Raw genomic sequence first — 22,909 nt, 5'->3', positions numbered from 1 at the left:
TAACGATGGCCAAATCCTGGTTTAACGATGGGTTTTTATTTTATTACCAATTTTGATGGTATTGAAGAATAAAATTGTGTGTTTAGGTTGATTTATAAGCTGTTTGTAGACTTCGGGCCGTTTTCACAGTCGTCCCCAATGCAGTCCCCAACAGCCTACTCGCCTCCAAACACACGTTTTCGTTTTCACAGTCTCCCCCAACCAGCCTTCCGAGGCCTCTGTTGGGGACAGCATTCGGGACGGCCCGAACAAATTACTGGAACATTCTTGGGGGGCCTGCAGCCTCCCCAACAGACAGTCCCGAAAGTAATAAAGTAAAAGAATAATTACATGTAACATATTTTCATTAACCCCTACACCGCGGGCTTGTTTACCAATGACTTGCGTGTGCCGCGGGGTTATTTGGGCTCCGACAGACTCTCAAAAAATATTTGCCAAAAATTAGTTATTAGTCCTAGAATAATAAAATTACATATGCTTATGGCACATACCTTCAGCTTTCTCCTGGAATGATTGTTGAGCCTTCGTCGGTTACCGTAGGACTTCTGGAGACCTCTGAAGTAGGGTAACAAAGTCTCCACTTTACACTTCCCGACAACCCGTAATATGATTACCACAGCCAGATACAAACACTATAAACACTATTCTACAATTTTCAAGTAGTTTGGGATCCATACTCAAAAAAAAAAAAAACACTGTGAAAGCAATGGAAATTACGAGCGCGTCTGATCGTCGCACTGTCACTAGTTCGCTCTTGGTACTCTGTCATTTATTATTCATAAAACCCCTCACACTTTATATTTCTATTACTATATAACACTTATATATATCTACAGTCTTTATCCATAAGTTTCCTTCAGTAGTATTAGTTTATTGTCACTGTAGGGATTCAATTTCTTTCAGTAAAATACGTAGCATTCACTTTCTCGTCCTGTATACTGGCATTGAGAGTGAATGTCACTTTCATCTTCACTCTCATAACTCATAGCATTCAGACATGCTAGAGTGAAGCTTTCACTTTCATTACTCCTAGGGTATATACTCGTATTCTTATAATACTACTCATTTACATTTCTATTTACGTTCTCTATTTTATTTACGTTATTTACATTTCTATTTTATTTACACTGTGTTGTGCACTGTCACTTGAAATAACTTATAAAACTATTTTCCATTGTTCACGTATATTTACATTCATTACTTTCACCTGCTGTTTACACATTATTTACAATTCCACTTCCACTGTTTTACTCAATAGAAAGATCGTAGTCACTCTTTTATCAATTGTCAGCCCTTTACCTCTTTCCACACGAGGTTTAGTAGGGGGTAAAGGTCACAGGGCCATTTGCATGGGGGTGAAAAAAGGCCTTGAAGTCAGCAAGAGGAAACATACGTGCCCTCGCTTCGGAAGATGAGAGTGAACTGATAACGGAGGGCCAGCATGGAGGCCTGCTTTAGGGGTTATTCAGAGTTACCAATATTACTTCTTGAAACAGCTAAGTCTAGCACTGATATGATTGGCTGGAAATCTAGACAATACATTATAAATTTGGTAGTTCCAGGTGAATGTAAATAACACTTAGGCTTCTCCCTTCCCTCCTTACATGTATATTTATTACGAAAATAGATTAGTGGCCTACTTAGGAGATATATATTCAGAGCTACCAATGTTAATCTTGAAACAGCTTTGTCTAGCACTGATATGATTGGCAGGAAATCTAGACAATACATTATAAATTAGGTAGTTCCAGGTGAATGTAAATATCACTTGGGCTTCTCCCTTCCCTCCTTACATGTATATTTATTACGAAAATAGATTATACGGCATATTTCAAGGGGGAAAAAACAGCGAAAATTAGCGAACGAGTGCACGTGAGGTGTTGTCAGGTGATAATTAGCCAAATCCAGGTGTATGGCACTCTCACTTACCTTATTTCTTTCTTGTATATATTATTTGGTATAAGATTAGGACATAGGGCTTATTTCAATGGATGAAATCAGTGAAAAATTCCAGGGAAGATTTACTTAGCGTAGCACGGCCGGGCAGGCGAGAGGATAGGGTAATGGAGGGGGGGTAGGGAGGGGAGTCAAGAACGGGGAGAAATGGCTAAATTGTCAACAATGGATGGGAGTACAGATGAGATTAGGAGTGCTGACTAGTGTTGGACATTGGCAGTACTGATAGATGATACAAGCCCCCACTTGGAAGCCCGGGTGAATTCAAAATAACACAGAATCACAAAAGCGACGCCCCGCGGTATGATCCCTTGCTCCCAAGCATCATGAAAGTGACGCCCCGCGGTTAAGGGGTTAATACTTCAATATTATTTACCCAATGTAATATTTCTGGACCGCCTGGGAACACCAGATGCTGTTGGCATAACGTTCTCCCTACGTGTCAAGTGGGGTTGGTGGAGGATTAGTGCCCCTCCCTGTAAAACAATTAACTCTAAGCCCTTGGCCACCCCGTTTGGGATACATGGCATCTGGCGATGGATGGATGGATGGAATATTTCTGGGGTAAAAAACACACCCGGTACTGAAAAGAAATATATGTTTGTGTATTTTTATGAGACTTTCTACTATGTATCTGAATACTAGCCTTTCGCAGACTGGTGGAGGCTCAACAACAAACGGACCCAAAAGAAATACGAGAATCGTTGTCTAATGCATATCTTCATGAAAATTCTAATATCTGATGCTCGACATAAAAGGTGATAGAGCTAATACCCCATTTAGAAAAGAAAATGTTCATGTAATAATAGTATATCCGTTAGTAAGCCACACCATCACTCATTAGACGTTATACATGTTACTTCATGGTTATTTTTACTTAAGTCTTTTTTACAGTACTTAACATTTATCAGGATTCAGCTTACTTCCGATTTCAAGTAGGAGTGTGGTGAGGTTGCCGTTAGTTAGCTCTTTAATCCAATGACGTTTCCTGTTCGTTATTTTTGCTGCATTCTTACGAATATCTTCACTCCTGAATATATTAGTAAGAATTGTGTGAAGTGGATGTTCCAGCCATATTATTCATCACATTACATTCCAATTTCTAAATATTCTCTACATATGGAAAGTGCTTTCGTCACCCAGAGCTACCAACCCTACCGCATCAACACAAGCAGACGTCCCCATGTTAGTAAGCTCCCGAAAGCCATTCAGAGTGACTGTGAAATCCAAAGGTGCTTTTGGTTCGGGCCCAACACACGTTCGGGCCCTAAAGGTTAGGGACGACTGTGAAAATGGCCCTTAGACTGATGTGTTTTAGCCATAGGTGGGGTGAACATTGTCATTTTGGGGTACAAGTTTACTAAGCATGATTTGAACATAAAGGATGGAAGTAATGCGAGTATAAGTGGCTGGGGAATGGCTGCAAGGAGGAGGGAGGTGAGAAGACAGGAAGAAATCAGTAGGATAGAAGTTGTGGAAGCAATGAAGAAAGTCAAATTGGGGAAAGCCCCAGGAATTGATGGAGTGTGTGGTGAAATGCTGAAGCATGGGGGAGAGATAGTAGTAGAATGGATGTGGAAGATGTGCAGATTGGCCTGGGAGGAAGGTAGAGTCCCGGAGGATTGGAAGTCAGGTATAATTATTCCCTTGTACAAAGGAAAAGGGGGAAAAAGAAGTGTGTGGTAATCATAGGGGCATTTGTCTTCATAGTGTAATAGGAAAAGTGTATGGTAGGATACTTATTGACAGAGTTAGGGAAATAACAGGAATTAGTTGTGGTAGGTGGGGGCGCTCACCATCCACTCACTCGAAGTAGTGCTGCTGTCGGGTGTCTGCCCTTTCCCCTCCTCCTTTCTTCTTTCCTTCCTCTTCTTATTCGTTGCCTTCTTTCTTTCCTCATCCTTCTGCCTACGGGTGACTTTACACTCCCATTTCTGTCATTCTTTCCTCTTTCTTCTGCCTGTGGGTGACTCTACACTGAGTGACAAGCCAAATGGTTTCCTGTACACCAGGAACCATATAACCAAATTTTGGCGCCTGGTGGTTTAGTGGGTAATTATTGCGTTCCAGTCTGATTGAGCCAGTGAAGGTTTATATCCAAGGGGTGGTTGGGGTGTATTGCTCATGTAATGCCACTCAGGGATGAGTGAGACTGGTCACTCTCATCTTAAATGTCGGGACCAACTTGCCTAGCCCCGTGCTCCTATGCTTCTCACGGGGCGACATAGGATGGATGGATGGATGGATTAGTTGGAGAAGAACAGGGAGGCTTTAGGAGGAGAAGATGTTGTGTAGATCAGATATTCATTCTTAGATCTTTAGTGGAAAAGTTTCTAGAGAAGGGAAAGAAGCTGTATGCAGCCTTCATGGATTTGGAGAAAGCATATGACAGGGTGGAGAGACAAGAATTGTGGAAAGTACAGTACAATCCCAGCTATCCGGTATCCAGACAAACGGAATACTCAGAACAATGGGAAAATTCAAGGGCTGGTAAAAATGTCAGTAAGTTATAACAGTGCGCCAATTTGAATGGACCGCCAAACCGCCGTTTGATCGTGTCACGCGAGGCTGGGTGAAGTCAGACAAAGCGAGGTGAAAGCAGTTCCGGCTAATGTAAATCCCTAGCAAATCCTCTTAACCACCCCTCCTCTCCCCCTCTTTCCCCTACTTGAATTCAGTCATCCTCCACACCCTCCAAAAATCATCAGTCTGCATTTTGCCACCAGACAGTAAACAAGCTCTCTTGCTATTGTGTTCCACTGATAGACGGTAATTTGTACACTCCAAAATGCCTAAAGTGCAAACTAAATGTAAGTGTATCGTGCTTACCTTGAAACAGAAGCTGGACATATGCAACCGACTTGAAAAAGGCGAACATTATAAAACATTAATGGCTGAATATAAATGTTAATAAGAATGAAAGTTTACTTTGTTGGAAGAAAAATAAATAAATAATATGCCTGCATTTCATACATACATCATTTATTTTATTTTCTGCAAAACAGCTGAGTGGCGGGTGAGGGGTGGAGTGATGGAGGTCAAGTGGGGAAGAAGAACAGTCGGAAACGTAAACAATCTCACGTGGGGGCACAGGTGTCGTGATAATTCTACAGTGCAGTCTTAACACATCATCAATTCACTAATAAATGTTCAAGCTTTTATTTCTTTATTTTATTTTTCAAATTTTATGAGTACAGTACATATAATGAATACAGTAATTTGGTAAACAATGGACTGGTGCAATTTGCAGTACTGCAACTTGCTAGACATTGCACGCACGTCCGTTATGACCATGGTGTGTGTTTACAAGGCAGTTTTTCAGGGGGAATCTCTTAGTGTAACCCCTAATGTGACTGGTGAGTACCTGAACTGTATTTGTTGCTGTGATATCCTTTGTATAGATTTGACTTGAAAATCAGAAATACGGGAAAAATCTGTAACCGGGAAGGTAAATTCCCCAAGCCACCCGGTTAACTGGGATTGTACTGTATTAAGAATATATGGAGTAGATGGGAAGCTGTTGAATGCTCTGAAGAGTATGTATGATGGTGCTAAGGCTGCAGTGCGTGTGGATGGTGAACTGAGTGAATTTTTCTCTTTGAAGGTTGGTTTGAAACAGGGATGTGTCATGTCTCCATGGTTGTTCAATCTGTACATGGATGGGGTAATAAAAGAGGTACAAGGTAGGGCAGTGGATGTTTGAGTGGCCCTGGTGAGAGAGGGTAGTGTTTGGAAACTTCCTGTACTGTTGTTTGCAGATGAAACTGTGTTGTTGGGTGAAGATGAAGGGGAGCTGCAAGGCTTGGTAGATGAGTTTGGCAGAGTGTGTAAGAAATGGAATCTAAAGGTGAATGTAGGAAAGAGTAAAGTGATGGTCTTTGAGAGAGATGAAGTCAGTGAATGTACAGTGAGGTTGGATGGTGAGGAAATGGAAAATGTGAGTACGTTTAAGTACTTGAGTAGTGTAATGAGTAAGGATGGAAGTTTGGAGGGTGAAGTGCTTGAAAGGGTACAACAAGGAAGAAAGATTGCCGGATCCTTGAAAGCAGTGATAAGAAACAGGGAAGTGAGCATGGAAGTGAAAAAGTTACTACATGACAGTATTGTGATACCAACTCTAACGTATGGAAGTGAAGCTTCGACGTTGTTGGAAGGACACAAGTCAAGAGTGAGAGCAGTGGAAATGAGTTATTTAAGAGGAGCCTGTGGAGTCACATGGAGAGACAGGCTGACAAATGAAGATATAAAGGAGCATTGTGGTGTGGATGTGGATGTTATAGGAAGTGTTAGGAGGAACACACTGAGAGTGGTTTGGCCATGAGAAGGGCATGGAGAGTGAGAGACTGACAAGGAGAGTGTATGTGAGTGAGGTGGAGGGGGGGAGAGGGAGGGGGAGGCCGAGGATGAGATGGAGGGATGGAGTGGAGAGGTACAGTACCCTCACGTCCAACACGCACTTGTCCAGCACGATTCGCGTCCAACACGGAGAGCAAAAAATTTGTACTATTTAATTACTGTAACATGGGTGGATTAGCATAACACGGATGGAGCTCCGAGAAGTGGGCGAAATCTGCAGAGTTCACCTGTAGCATGATCATTCCCGGTCCAACACGGTCGTACTGGACGTTCCCATGATGCTGACAGCCAATCAAAACCGACCAAGTAGCCTCCCCTGCCCACTATCGTGACGTGATCGTGATGTCGCCCAGTTAAGAACACTTCTGCTCTCACATGATGTTTTGTTTAAATTTCTCCCGCCACAGCGCCACTCAGTCACATAATTTGCATTGGAAGGTGCTTTTTTCTCGCTGCATTTTCTGCCCTTCCTACTGCATTTTACCCTGCTCACGATGCCTAGGGAGCCTTCTGAGAACCCCAAGAAGCGGCGGCACCTCCCTCAGGCCACCAATCTAGAAGTCATCGAGAGGAAGAAGAAAGGGGAGAGGAAAGTGGACATTGCCAAGGCCTACGATGTGAATGAAGCCAGCGTGAGGACCATAATAAAAAACCAAGACAAGATCCTGGCAGCAGTGAAGGCTAACGGAGTGCTAGGACAGGCAGAAGCAGGACCTTCCATGGATGTGGACGAGGATAGTGATTCTGAGTATGATTTTGAAGGATTTATGAGGGAGGTTGAGGAGGAGCAGCTGCCATTACCTGCTACTGACGCCAGCAGCCATCCTCTGGGGACCCAGTAGGATTACCCACAGCCTCGGATACCACCTTCCATTCCCAGCAAGTGCACCAACACTATCCTAAAAGATTAGTTATCATTCATAGTACAGTATCATTTATTATAATTACAGTAGAAGTGGAAGTTGTGGAAGCGATGAAGAAAGTTAAATTGGGGAAAGCCCCAGGAATTGATGGAGTGTGTGGTGAAATGCTGAGGCATGGGGGAGAGATAGTAGTAGAATGGATGTGGAAGATGTGCAGATTGGCCTGGGAGGAAGGTAGAGTCCCGGAGGATTGGAAGTCTGGTATAATTATTCCCTTGTACAAAGGAAAAGGGGAAAAAGAAGTGTGTGGTAATCATAGGGGCATTTGTCTTCTTAGTATAATAGGAAAAGTGTATGGTAGGATACTTATTGACAGAGTTAGAGAAAGAACAGAGGAATTAGTTGGAGAAGAACAGGGAGGCTTTAGGAAGGGAAGAAGTTGTGTAGATCAGATATTCATTCTTAGATCTTTAGTGGAAAAGTTTCTAGAGAAGGGAAAGAAGTTGTATGCGGCTTTCATGGATTTGGAGTAAGCATATGACAGGGTGGATGGACAAGGATTGTGGAAAGTATTAAGAATATATGGAGTAGATGGGAAATTGTTGAATGCTGTGAAGAGTATGTACGATGGTGCTAAGGCTGCAGTGCGTGTGGATGGTGAACTGAGTGAATTTTTCTCTTTGGAGGTTGAGTTGAAACAGGGATGTGTCATGTCTCCATGGTTGTTCAATCTGTACATGGATGGGGTAATAAAAGAGGTACAAGGTAGGGTTGTGGATGTTGGAGTGGCCCTGGTGAGAGAGGGTAGTGTTTGGAAACTCCCTGTACTGTTGTTTGCAGATGATACTGTGTTGTTGAGTGAAGACGAAGGGGAGCTGCAAGGCTTGGTGGATGAGTTTGGGAGAGAGTGTAAGAAACGGAATCTAAAGGTGAATGTAGGGAAGAGTAAAGTGATGGTCTTTGAGAGACATGAAGTCAGTGAATGTACAGCAAGGTTGGATGGTGAGGAATTGGAAAATTTGAGTATTTTTAAGTACTTGGGTAGTGTGATGAGTAAGAATGGAGGTTTGGAGGGTGAAGTGCTTGAAAGGGTACAGCAGGGAAGAAAGGTTGCTGGTTCCTTGAAAGCAGTGATAAGAAGCACGGAAGTGAGCATGGAAGTGAAAAAGTTGTTACGTGACAGTATTGATACCAACTCTAACGTATGGAAGTGAAGCTTGGACATTGCTGGAAGGACACAAGTCAAGAGTGAGAGCAGTGGAAATGAGTTATTTAAGAGGAGCCTGTGGAGTCACATGGAGAGACAGGCTGACAAATGAGGATATAAAGGAGCATTGTGGTGTGAATGTGGATGTGATAGGAAGCGTTAGGAGGAATACACTGAGGTGGTTTGGCCATGTGGAGAGGATGGAGGGTGACAGACTGACGTAGAGAGTGTATGTGAGTGAGGTGGAGGGGGGAAGAGGGAGGGGGAGGCCGAGGATGAGATGGAGAGATGGGGTGGATAGGTACATGAGAGAGGGGGGTGTGAATTGGGATCGAGACAATGAAATGGCGGGGGTCAGGGTGACGTGGAGGCGATTTGTTTGTGGCCACCCCAAATGGGATTGAGGCATCTGGCAATAGATAGATAGATAGATAGACAGTAGTACCAGTATATGTATAGGTAAATGGTAGGTATTTAGGGTGTCTTTTCGTAGGGTTGCTGACATAATTCATTTTTCCCCATAAGCTCTGTTGTTTGTCCAACACGTTTTTTATCCAACACGGGACCTGTGCATGACAATATTACCGTGTTGGACGCTAGGGTACTGTATATGAGAGAGGGGAGTGTGAGTTGAGAGCAGGGCAGTGAAATGGCGGGGGACAGGGCGACGTGGAGGTAATTTGTTTGTGGCCACCCCGTACGGGATTGAGGCGTCTGGCAATAGATAGATAGATAGATTTTTTCCAGACCTATATTTGATGATTTTCAGATATTATTTGGTGGTTTTTGTGAGTAGTTTTTTACAGGTGTTAGGCTTAGGTTAGGTTCTTTTACAGCTGTTAGGCCATTTAGATTGGCTTTAAACGTGTTTTTGGACTCATGTGGATGGGTTTAGGACTTGGGTGGGGGAAACCCAAGGCTCAAAAACTCATCCCTATACATGACATATCAAATCTACATCGAGATACGATACTCTGCCTTATGATGGGTTATACTTAAGCAGTTGCTTCATTAAACCAGGGTATACCTGTATCAGTATCAAGGATTAATTAGTGAGCTATTTAGTATCGATATCAAGGATTAATTAATAGGCTTATCAAATTAAATGGTCTTGGGCACATTAATTCTTAAAGAAATAAAGCAATACTTTTTAATGTTACCAAATCTTCCATACTTAAATAACTGGTACTTGAAAACGCAATTACTATATTGTGGTCACTTACTGCTTTATCAGTCTTTGACTTTCCCTTTAACCCTTCTCAGGTAGAGGTCGGTCTGTGTTGCATAGAAGGTAGACATGGGTCTCTCAGACCCACAAATATAAAAATTTGGGATAAATGTTTATGTTTCCTTTATTCCAATACTGAAAACCGAGTAACATATTTAATGTTCCCGCAACACAAAGATGAAAAAAAAATGAACTCTTGTCTTTTTATATTTTTAACAAATTTTTTGGGGAAAAAAAAAACAACAGTAAATAAATTTTGACCTTCTATAAGAAAACAACAAAAAATCTGAATGGTTATGAGTGGTCCCATAGCATGGTATGGGATGGTGCTTCATTGTGTGAAGAGGGGATGCCAGTCTCCGCAATTTTATATGCAATCAGGGAGAACAAAAACTCCACACACCTCAGGCAGACATGGGTCTCACAGACCCTTAACATATAAAACCACCCTTATGCTGGGGAAATGGAGAAAGAGCTTGAAGTTACTCCCTCACCCCTTGCATGGAGACAAAGTTAGGAAGCTATTGAGAAGAACAGGACTCCCGGGTATTTAGAAGTTAGTGAACTAGACCATGGGACGGGGAGTGGGTCTCACAGACCCATGTCTACCTGAGCAGGGTTGTAACCCATTACCTCTCACTAGCTTTTCAATTTTTTTTTTTCATTTCCCAGTCTGTTCCTTAGTTTTGTGTGAACATGTCCAAATGTAGAAAAAAATCCTCCCAGCTGAAGCAGAGCTTGCTGGTAAACTACTTAAATCGTGGGCTGCTGCATGGGGTCATTCAGACATCCCCCGTGGTGCGGCAAAATGACAATTTTGGTCACTTACAGATTTCCATCAAATGTATATCAGTGGCTAGGAAATTGCATCATGCAGCTACCCACGGATTTTTTTTTTTTTTTTTTTTTTTTTTTTTTTTCGGCATTGGTTTGGAGAAATAATTGCCAGAAATTGCATTTGTGGCAGGAACATGAAAACTACAGTATGCTTTGAGAGAGAGAGAGAGTGTAATGCATATTGGAGCAGAAGAGAGAGGCTATAAGCAGGCTTTTGCCAGTCTCCCTGCTTGTTAAGTGGGTTGCTAGCTCGCTCTGCATGCTGCACTATGAGCTTAGGGCGGTACTTTTACACCCCATATTTACCACCCAACTTCTGTTCTATTACCTCCTATTGACCATACATTTGATTTTGTTATTCTAAACAATTTTCACCCACAATTGCCTTTCCTGAGGTGATAAAATTGCGGAAAATGCGTTATGAAGTACGTATTTTGGGTCATTGTTGCTGGTGCAACTTAGCAACTGCACCTAAGGTAGAGGGTGGGATTGAGAGCTACTAGTTACCCTAATACTCCGTAGTTTTGTGTTGCACTGATCCTTTTAGAACATTTGTGGTGCGTTGTTGAAAAATCTGTGAGAGGTATGTCGCAAATCTGAGACACCCCCACATGAGGTATGTCTCAGCCGACTTGTTCACTCTGTCATAAAGGAACAAAACTCTGGTGTTGCAAGACTGAGAGATTTTTTTGCCTTAGTTTTCATTAGTTTCCACCACTTGGCTAGGGAGAATGTTTCTGTTACCTTGGCTGACAACATTGATTTGGAGTACATCTGTTCATCCCCAATGGAAAGACTAAGCAAAGGAGGCAAAAACTCTTCATTTATCTTGGACAGCCATTCAGCAGCTTCATCATCATGCTCACCAGTCAGTTTTCTTCCTTTATATTTGGGATGTGCTTGATATGCAACAAGATTAGCAAGTGTCACTCGCTGTTGAGATCTCTTCTCAATTAATTGTTTGTAAGTTTGTAACACAGTAGCTTCTTTTAGGTCAAACCAAATATGAACACTTTCACCTATTGTGCAGTCATCTTGCTGAAACTTATTTAATGATGCAGACGTTGTTTGGGGGAGGCGGTGGCTGAATCGGTAGAGAGGCGGCCTGCAGTCCTGATGGACGCAGGTTCGAATCCCGGCTGGGGGAGGGAACAGTTTAAGGATTTGAATTTCATAAAAAGCAGACTTTCCTGATCTACCAGATGATCCGCCGACATGTCGTAAAAATACCCCTGCTAATACCAATACACCAGTCCTGTATGAGACAGCCCTAGCATGTATTCAATATGAACGGTGGGTGTTAGTGCCAAAGTGGTGACATGTGGAGATGTAGGAGGACTACTGGGCCTTGGGATAGGCTACTGCCCCCGAGATATAGGCCCTGAAGCCTTTGCCCAGAGTCTGGGGGGGGGGGAAGCTACTGGCTCGAGTACAGAGTTTCCATTTGTGTGCCTTCATTTTTGCAATGGATTTTATGTTTTATCAGTGTCATGTGGGTGTTCACAGCAAGTCTCGAAGTATTTCTGGTAGTTTTTTAAAAAGTGTCTGTGCAGGCATCTTGACTCTTCCAGTGTGTATCATTTGGAAGTTGCTGTTTTAAACCCACCTTTTCACTAAGCCAAGCTTGAGGCTGATGATGGTTCCTGAAGTACTCTTGAATTTCCACAACTCGGATGAGCACTGTTTTGGGGGGCACGTCGTTTTCTATTAGCTTTAAGTAATGTGCTGCACAAACGTAACTTGTAAGATCGTGCCCACCCTCGGTTCCCTCTTCCATTCTTTCTTCAGATGTTTTCTTCAGTTTGTATGTTGCACCCACCATCTTACTGTTGGAACAAAATGCAGTAAGCTGAAAGTGCTTTTTTTTTTTTTTTTTTTTTTTTTTTTGAAGATGAAAATGCTTTGTACAGTATAGTTATTTGGTAACGAATATCAGTAGAGCAGTAATCATATAGTAGAGGCATTCTTTATTGTGCAGTTCAGTCTGGATTTGTGTGTGTGTATAAAATGCATTTTTGTTATATACTGGATCATGTGCACATGGTAAATACCGGTAACTGGTTACAGTGCCATCTTCTCAAATAAAACCACTTATTAGCACCATATTTTTGCATATCCGTAGCATTTAATGTTAATGATTGATCCTTCATCCACACCTTCTGTTGCCAAGCAGAATACAATAGAACAGACATCATTCACTGGTACAAATTCTTGATTGTTTTGACAGTAACAGGCAACTCAATCTGTAGTATAAACTACAGGATGGATGATATTGTGAAGTACTGTTCAGTAAAACATAAAGCACCAAAAAGATACAGCATGAATTGCTTCAGTAGAAATGATGCGCACCGAGGTATCAAGAATGAATAACAGGTGATGAGTACAGTTGTGCTTAGTAACATAGATCGTAATACCTGTACGACCAAACACAGCTAGCAAGATTCAGATTCTGAAACTACTACTGAATACCATCAGCTAATTTAGCTTTAGCATGTTGATAGTAGAGTGATTGTTTTGGATGTGCTTCAGCCTTGGGGTGAACAGTCAATATTGGCCCTGACAGGTTTGTGCAGACAGCTCACCTGTGCCATGTGCCATTTTACATTGAACAGATGATTTTTGGAATGTTGGAAAGTGAGTGAGTTGCATACTGTCAGCCATTAAAAAAAAAAATGAGTTCTGACACAGTCACAGTCTCTGTTTAATTACCTCCCACAAACTATTGTATTAAAATGTTCCTGACCTCACACACACCCTCACTGGTTTAATTGCTTGCAAATATCCAGACTGAACCGAGTAGAAAATTGATGGGATAACTTACCTTGCACTTGTATGCTTCTTTGCAGTAATTATTTCTCTTTCAGTCTTTGTATTACAGTATTCTGCTTTCATCTTTCCTGTTCCTGTGTTGACTGAGCAGATGAAGTAAATGCTGGTGCCATTATGAAGGCACGTTCCTATGATTGGCTGATTGTGGGTGTTGGCCCAGCCATCTTGTATTAATGTAACATTTTGTCCCTCAAGCTCAGAGGCCATTTCACACTCCATATTTGTTTAATTCAAGAGATAACCAGCTATATCCTTCCTATTTGGGGGCTTGTATGATCCTCTGCTTAACATGTGGATGATGTTCACCATGTGTTCATTTTCTGTAGTGATGAAAGGAATGTTACAGGCATAAAACATTCTTGCAAACTGTAAGTCTAGTAATTTCTTCTCAGCTTCTGTGGTCTTGTGAACAAATCTATCAGTGTTCTGTACCAAGGAAGAACATGAGGCAGTGGAGTCACTTGCAGTCTGTTTAAGTGGTGGGTATGAAAGCATTCTTGTGGATGTCCCTGGCAGATTTTTTTTTCATTAGGTGTATGATGGATCTCCTCCTCCTCCTCCTCCTCCTCCTCCTCCTCCTCCTCTTCCTCCTCCTCCTCCTCCTCCTCCTCCTCCTCCCTTCTCCTCCTCCTCCTCCTCCTCCTCTGGCTGATGTATAAGAAAAAGTCCGAATTAGCAGGGGGAAGTCTAGATGTTGCGTTTATTGGAATTTCACATTTTTCGGAGTGGCTTGGGCCTCAATTAGTCCGTTATAGTGAGGTCTTACTGTATATATTAATAATTTCCTATGGCACCCCATGGGATCCATAGAGCCTCAATGAACTCTCTCCACCAGTATTTGTCTCTTGCCATCTCCTTCAGGTCCCACCAACACTCCTCTCCTGCTTCTCTTTTCATTGTCTTCATCCAGGTTTCCCTCGGTCTGCTTCTGCCTCTTCTTCCTCTAGCAGTCCAATCTGGCACTTCCTGTATTAAACTGCCTTCTTTTCTACAGTATATATGTGCCCCAGCCATTTCCAGCAAGACAGTCTCACATATTCATCAACTGGTTCCACTCTCGTAATATCCCTTACTCTTTCGTTTGTAACTTTGTCTTGCCACTTTGCCCCAAGTATCCTTCTCAGTATTTTATTCTCAAATCCTAATACTTTCTGATCTTTTGCAATTGTACTGTACCATGACTTATGCCCATAAATTAAAATTAGTCTAACCATGGACTTGTATATTTTAAATTTAGTATGTACCAAAAGCATATTATTATTCCAAACAAATTTTAACATTCCAACAGCTCGCCAATCCTGTCTAATCCTCTCCTCAGTTTCATTGTTTAATGATCCTTCAGATGATACAATCTTTCCTAGGTATTTAAAATTTTCTACATTCTGCACCACATGTAGTGGTGTATGGTATGTAGAGGACTACTGGGCCTTGACTGCAGGCTGTGAAGCCTATGCCCAGAGTTGTGCACAAAAAAAAAAAAAAAAATATCCCAATAACACAATCGATGTGGTTCTCCACATTCATATTAATAATATCAGTCTTTCCACAATTTATTACCAATCCCACTTTTTCTCCTTCCTCCACCAGACTGCATCTCATAAATACTTCTGCAAATCAGTACAATATCATCAGCATAGTCCAAATTCATCAGCCTCTTATTTTCTTTCCAGTTAATTCCTGCACCGGTTTTCCTTGCAACCTTTCTCATAACATAATCCATAACCAAAACAAACAGCAAAGGCAAAAGAACTCCTCCTTGAATTAATCCTGACTTAACTTCAAATGGATCACTCAAAGAACCACCCACCATTACCTTAGAAAAAGTAACTTCATGCAGGCTTTTATTAATACTGTATTTACAAACTTTTATGGTTTACCATAAAATCTCATAATTTTCAACAAAGCTCCACGTGAAACACTATCAAACGCCTTTTCAAAATCCACAAAACACTTACTAAGTGGCATTTTCATCTCATTAGCTTGTTGCATTAGATGCCTTTCAGTAAAAATCTGATCATTACGACCTCGACCCTTTCTAAATCCCGGCTGTTCTTCTCTTAAAATTTTATCAATTACTGGCTCTGTTTTGTTCAACAAGATTTTAGGAAAGACTTTTGCAACTACAGCTGTCAAAATTGTCCCCCTCCAATTTCCACACACACTTAAAGCTCCTTTTTTTGGTATTTTTATAATCACTCCATTTTTCCACTCTTCTGGAATTCCACTATTATCCCAAGCCACATTAAGAAGTTTCAGAAGTGCATTCATCAACTCATCATTTTCCACCTTAAGCATTTCGGGAAATATTCCATCCTCTCCTGGGGCCTTAAAATTCTTTAATGCCTTTATAGATTTTGCTACCTCTTCCAAGGTTATATCCCCTGTTTCTATCTGCAAATCTCTCTTGGCTGGCAAACTTTCCCCTTCAGCTGGGATTGGTCTATTTAGAAGAGATTCAAAATGCTCTTTCCACCTTCCTTTTTTTATCCAAATCTTTAGTCACCAAGTTACCATTTTGATCTCGTACAGGTATTTCCTTCCTTCTCTTTTCAGTCCCAGTTAACTCCTTTGAGGCCTGATACGCTGCTGTTATATGTATTTACAGTATATGTATACTGTATATATACACTGTATTATTATTATTATTATTGTTATTATTATTATTATTATTATTATTATTATAGTATTATTATTATTGCATTATTATCAATGTTATTATTATTATTATGATTATTATTATCCATCCATCCATCTATCATCGAATCCTACATTGCCCTATGAGGAGCATAGGAGCCCGGGGCTAGGCAGTTGGTCCCGGCATTTAAGATGAGAGTGACCAGCCTCACTCATCCCTGAGTGGCATTACATGAGCAATCAACCCCAACCACCCCTTGGATATAAACCTTCACCGGCTCAATCCGATTGGAGCGCAATAATTACCCACTAAACCACCAGGCGCCAAAATTTGGTTATATGGTTACCACCCAGCATAGTAAATGGTTTCCTGGTGCACAGGAAACCATTTGGCCTGTCACTCAGTGTAGAGTCACCCACAGGCTGAAGGAAGTGGAAAGAATGAAGGAAAGAAAGACAGAAGAGGGAGTGTAAAGTCACCCGTAGGCAGACGGACAAGGAAAGATTGAAGGAAAGAAAGACAGAAGAGAATGGAAGGAAAGAAGGATGGAGAGGAAAGGGCAGACACCTGAGAGCAGCACTACATTGAGTGAGTGGATGGTGAGCACCCCCACCTACCACAAATTATTATTATTATTATTATTATTATTATTATTATTATTATTATTATTATCATCATCATCATTATCATTATTAGTACAGTATTAGTATTACTATTAGTATTTATTCCCCAGGCTTTATGCAGTGGGTGGTCGTGATGGGTCATCCTGTCTGCGCACCGTGGAGAGCTATGACCCCCACACCAACAAGTGGACTCCCTGTGCACCCATGGCGAGGCGGCGTGGTGGGGTCGGAGTTGGTGTCCTCAATGGGTTCCTTTATGCTGTGGGTGGACATGATGCTCCCGCCTCAAACCCTTGTGCCTCACGATTTGACTGCGTGGAGAGGTAAAGAGAGAGAGAAAGAGGGAGAGAAGAGGAGAATATTGTGGGAAAACAGTAGGGTCTGAGAAAGAAGAGGTTGATTGTGCTTAGAGATTATGAGTTCAGAACAGCTTTGTTTTAAGTCACAATTTATAATGCCAACATAATATTGTATTACAGAACAACCGCCTTTTGCGGTAGATGGTAGGTGATTACCATGATCCCCAAGAGTTAATATCATTGGAGCTGGTATGTGGGCAAAAATCTCAGGGTATGGCCACATCAAATGCGATGAGTGGGGAGGGATGTTGTGACGCAACAAAACTCACCATAGTAAATACTATGTGGGTGGCCACATCGAATGAGCGGGGAGGTTTGTCACTTCGCTCACCTTCCATGCTCGTCGCAACGCAATACAGCATGTTCCAAAATTTCACGTACTGCCTAGTGACATCCCCAGGCTTGATAGCTTAGACAGTGACATGTCTGCACTGACGAACAGCTTTTGGCTATCTGTCGTGTGCAAGGTTGCCGCTTCCTATTTGTATAGGCATCATGTTGATGCTCACCTCACTGCTCATCGCTCAACACTACCTCCCTGCTCATTGCGTCTGGTGTGGCCATACTCTCATAGTTAGCCTTGCACCATATTCCCAGGTAGAGAACTCGGCTGCATTTGCACAAAGTCTGGCCTGGGACTACTAAACATATACAGTACACATACTGTATCTCCTCTCTACAGCTACCGTCTATTCCATGGGGTAGGCTAGACTCACAAGCCCATCACAGCTAGTCTAGGAGAAGGAAACCTGTCAGTTCAGGTTTGAGACCTATGTAAGGGTTGGCATACATACAGTTATAAAGGAGGGGAAAACAAAATCTTGCCCAAGCTACTTGATGGTGTTGAAGCAACGTTGTACCCAGTATCACTGTTCATTGTCAGCAACAGGTGAAAAAAAACTTACTTATCCATACATGCCCAAGATTTTAGAGTATAATACATACATAAACAAAGCTCCATGTTCATTAAACAGCAGATTTGTGAGTTTCCCTGATTTACAGTTGTATGGAAAATGTTATATAATGAGACATATCGTTTACGTATAATAAGGACTGAATAAAGACTGACTTAGACCTGAATACAGCAGATTATCATGATATGTCAAGTATGCCTACCAAATTACATCATTCTTCAAGCATTGGGTGTGCTAAGCCGACTCCATACCTTCTTTACCCCTGCACAATTGTTGACTCTATACAGGGGTTTTATCTGCCCCTGTGTGGAGTACAACTCTCATATATGGGGAGGCTCCCCACATACAGCTCTTCTCAATAGGGTGGAGTCAAAGGCTTTTCGTCTCATTAACTCTCCCCCTCTTACTGACTCCCTTCAACCTCTGTCTCTTCGCCGCAGTGTTGCATCTTTATCTCTTTTCTATCACTGCTTCAATGGTCACTGTTCCTCTGAACTGTCTGCATGCATTCCTCCACTTCTACGACGGGCGCGTAGCACCCATCTAGCAGCAAACTCTCACCCCTTTTCTGTCCCACTCTCTAATGCAAGAGTCAACCGTTACTCCCAGTCCTTCATTTTTGCAACAGGTCAGCTCTGGAACTGTCTCCCCCTGCCTGTATTTCCTTCTTCCTATGATCTCCAGTCTTTCAAACGCAGTGTGTCCAGGCATCTCGAAATGAATGGATCTTGAATTTGGCCCTCTCTTGTATTTTGTTTTTCTCTTGGAGGGAACAGTATTGCGGGCTTATTGCCTTTGGTTCCTTCTTCCTCACATTTATAAAAAAAAAAAAAAAAAAAAAAAAAAAAAAAAAAAAAGTACTTTACATTAGTTTTTCAGACATTCATTTGTTGCAACGATCTAAATTTTTCACCACTCTTTGTTAACTTTCCGTTAAATGTTTCTGCTATTGTGAGTCTGACAAAGACAAACATACCGCAGAATAATAAAAAACCATCCCGATGAACCTGAGGTGTAAGCTGCCTCATCTTTCTCCTTCAAAATGGGTGGCTTATGTATCACCCAGTTATATATCACATGTAGCCTCATATATCAATCTATCTATCTATATATCTGTCTGTCTACAGTAAACGTCCAGTTATTCGGCAGCTGTTTATTTGGTAACTCCGATATTTTGACAGTTTTGAGAAAAAGTCCCATTTATGAAAACCTTTGATTGTTCGGCAGATACTGTATTCCGAATCATCTTGGCAGTCCATGAAGTGTTATCTGTGACTTGCAGGTCTGCTGGTTCCTTACACTTTCTGTTTGCTATTTTCAGTATTTTTCAGATTCAGGTATAGTACTGTATTGATTACAGTATTGTACAGTATCATATAGTATACAGTACTCTCTTCAAACACATTTTTGATAGTACAAGTAGTGATGACAGTGTTCATCAGTACAAAGAAGGTATTGAGTGGGTAGGTTTTTCAGTTATTCATCAAATCAGGTTTGGCATCAGCCCGGTTCCATAGATGCTGGATAATTGGACTTCAACTATATCTATCTATCTATCTATCCATCTAACCACAGTAATACGGTAATCCCTCTAATATCCGAACGCCCAATATCCGAACATCCCCACTAACCGGACATAATCCTCCTGGGATCCAATATTCCCAAAATGGGCCAAAAACCGCAAAAAAATTCGAAAAAAATCTGACTTTTTTCCCTCCCATAATTTGAAATTCCCGCCTGGCGCCAAACAGCTGTTACACCATGGTCCCTTCACCCCTTCCTTCCTCCCCCTCCCCCCTCCCCTGTCAGGTTGCCATTTGGTATTTTTCATTACCAAGTGTGGGCCAATTTGGTAATGAAAAATTCGTTTGGTACTGAATTAGAATAATGCATTACCAAATGGATTTTTCACATGTATGAGGATACACAGGATGGAGATGGTGGATTGTTTGCTCTCTCTGATTAATCTGCTACCCTACATAGTGTGAAAATAATCAACATGGTGTTAGTTATAAGGAGAGTGATTACATGTATTTCCACTTGTATATATAATTAGTGAAGAATATATGCTAGCTTTACGAATTTGGTAATGAAAAGTTATATTTGACAATGAAAGTTGAGGAGATTGGTAATGTGGCTGTTGCGATCTGGCAACTCTGTTACCCCACCAACATCAACAGTCACAGCTTAACTCCGATGGAGAGCAGATACTCATAACAGTGCAAGCCACAGGTGCTTGTTTTTTGTGAATAAACAGTGAATAAACTGCAATACCTTGCCACTAGAACACACAGGAATTTACAGTGTTGTGCAGTGTTAAGAAATTAGAATTTAGAGTGCAGAGGATTAACTGTGGACTGCAAACTGGCGGTTCAAACCAGTCCAAGAGGAAGGGACTTGTAAGTACCCAGAATGTTTAATATTGTATAAACTCACCTCTAAAACCTCATTTTATGGTTCTTTTGCATTTATTTCAGTCTTTTATGTCCCTTATTGGTGTGATTTGGGTCTTAAATACGTGCAATGCATGTCCAGAGGGAGCTGTATAGGTGTTTTTCAGACTTAGGGTCCATAAGTACTAGTCCATAAGCTGGGGCCCAATATCCGGACAGGACCACTATCCGGACCTGCCTATGGCTCTATTGATCCGGATATTGGAGGGGTTACTGTACTCTGATATATGATACCCATAGATGCGATACCCTGGCTTAGTGATGGGGGTACAAATACCACCAAACCCCTTTACACGATGGCCGAGCCCTGGTTTAACGATGGGCCCTCCGACATCACATCCATGGGCGATAGTCTGAAATTTTGAATCATACACGTTCCTGCGGCCAGCTGAGTCTGTCTCCCATGATGTTCAGAAACGCTCGTGCAGGCCCCATAGCCATTGCTCATCTGCACTCACCCATATCGTTCTTCTAGCACCGGCCAGCTGAGTGTAAGGAACTATCTTACGCTTGCCCACCATGTATCTTGTTGCACCACCACCGTTACGCGGGTTGCTATCATAGTGCATCATAACTGTGTATGAGCAGTGCCATGAGTAGAACAGTGATACTAATTGTGTGTGAATTTTAGCCTAAATAAGCATGATCATGTCTGGTAAGGGTGCTGCACATGATGGGGCTAGTGGTGGTGCTAGTGGAGGCCCTAGTCGGGGTGGTAAGCAGCCTGCTAGTGTTGGTGCTGGTGATGTTCCTGTGAAGCGTGTGCATAAAACTGTGTCTCTAGAAGTAAAGCTAGATATTCTTAAGCGCCACTACAAAGGCAAAGGTGCGTGTGCTATCTATCGCCTTGGCTCTCCACCTGGCCCAGTCGACTGTCTCCACCATCATCAAGAAGAAGGAGGCCATTTAGGCTGCTGCTGGGGAGGTTGCAACCTTATCTGCCATTCTTTATTAGCCGCCAGAGAGAGAGCCTGCGATGGAGGAGCTGAAGTGGATGTTGTGCCCGTGGGTGGAGGATCAGAACCGGCAGAAGGCACCCATGAGCCAGGCAATTATTTGCACTAAGCCTCTCTCGCTATGGGAGGAAATCAAGGTGAGGCGGGATCTTGATGATAGCAGGACCTTCAAGGTGGCCCATCGGTGGTTTGACCGGTTCAAGAGGCGAGCTAATCTCCACCACGTGATGATGTACAGTGAGGCAGTGAGATGGTGAGAGCAGATAACAGTGGCGGCGGCAGTGTTTCCTGACGAACTGGAGTGCATCATCATGGAGGGTGGCTACAGTGTGAAGCAGGTCTTGAATTTTGACGAGACTGGGCTCTTTTGGAAAAGAATGTCCTCCAAGACATATCTTGCAACAGAGGGAAAGTCTACACCAGGATTCAAGCCCTTGAAGGACCTGCTGACACTCCTGCTGGGGGACAACGCCATGGGTGACATCAAGTTGAAGTTGCTCCTTGTCTACCACTCTGAGAACCCTGGGACACTGATTGGGTATGTTAAAGAGAACTTTGGGGTGATGTGGAAGTCAAACAAGAAGGCCTGGCTGACTTTCGATATCTGTTTGTCATATTTCCACTCGTACCTCTCTCATGTACTGAAGAGATATGCCTCGAGGGAGAATTTGGCCAGCAGATTTCTTGTGGTGGTAGGCAATGTGCCTAGCCACCCTCCCTCGATGAAGGAATGGGCAAGCAACATAGAGGTGGTGTTCCTGTCCCCCAACACACGTCCTTGTTGCAGCCAATGGACCAAGGGGTGATAGCTTCATTCAGAGTGTATTACCTCCGCTGCACTATGCAACAGTTGATGAGGGCCTGTGACAGTGATGATAGGACAACATTGCAGCAGTTCTGGAAGGGCTAAAATATATGCCATGCCCTAGAACATCATCATCCAACTTTGTTTGCATCTCCTTCAGGATCTTGATGTTGAGAGCTCGGACCTCAGGCACAACCTCTTCCTCCTCCTCTGCCTCCTGGTGTGGCTGCTCGATCTCCATATTGAGGAGATCCTCGTTGCTGAGCTCCTCCCTGTGGCTCTCGAGAGCCTCCTTCACGTCATCCTCGTTGTCCTCCCCAAAGCCCGCCTGGTGTGACAACTCAACAATGCCCTGCCACACACGCTCGACAGGCGGAGGTTGCACGCCCTTGGGAAAGCCGGTGAAGGAGTGAACACATTCTGGCCACAGCTTACACTACACACCGGTCATTGTCGCCTGGCTCACCTCGTACCATGCTGCAGTTATATTCTCCAGGGCGTGACGTATGTTGTACCCTCTCCAGAATTGCTGTACAGTTATTCTGTTGTCACTGTCACAGGCCCTGATCAACTACTTCATCGTGTGGTGGAGGTAGTAGGCCTTAATGGCAGTGATCACTCCTTGGTCCATTGGCTGCAACAAATACGTGGTGTTGGGGGGTAGGAACACCACCTCAATATTGCTAACCCATTCCCTCATTGCGGGCGGGTGGCTAGGTGCGTTATCCACCACCAGGAGAAATCTGTTTTGCCAGATTTTCACGAGACGCATACCTCTTCAGCACACAAGAGAGGTATGAGTGAAAATATGATGAACAGATATCTGAAGTCAACCAAGCCTTCTTGTTCAACTTCCAGATAACTCCAAGGTTCTCCTTAATATACCCC

General features: G+C 42.6%; 1 protein-coding gene across 1 annotated transcript in view; it reads left to right on the top strand.

Moving 5' to 3' along the window:
* Positions 1-22,909, top strand: part of LOC145404950 (kelch-like protein 5) — a 245,665-nt gene that overhangs the window by 204,857 nt on the left and 17,899 nt on the right. Inside the window, exon 9 of the mRNA XM_080276456.1 lies at positions 16,645-16,857. Within this exon, the coding sequence (XP_080132582.1) occupies positions 16,645-16,857 (213 nt within the window). The remainder of the gene's footprint in view (positions 1-16,644; positions 16,858-22,909) is intronic.

This window comes from Coenobita brevimanus, chromosome 65, assembly GCF_032717465.1.
Source record: "Coenobita brevimanus isolate Jiangsu-jjx chromosome 65, ASM3271746v2, whole genome shotgun sequence".
Taxonomy (NCBI): domain Eukaryota; kingdom Metazoa; phylum Arthropoda; class Malacostraca; order Decapoda; family Coenobitidae; genus Coenobita; species Coenobita brevimanus.
This window is presented reverse-complemented; position numbering and strand designations above follow the sequence as displayed.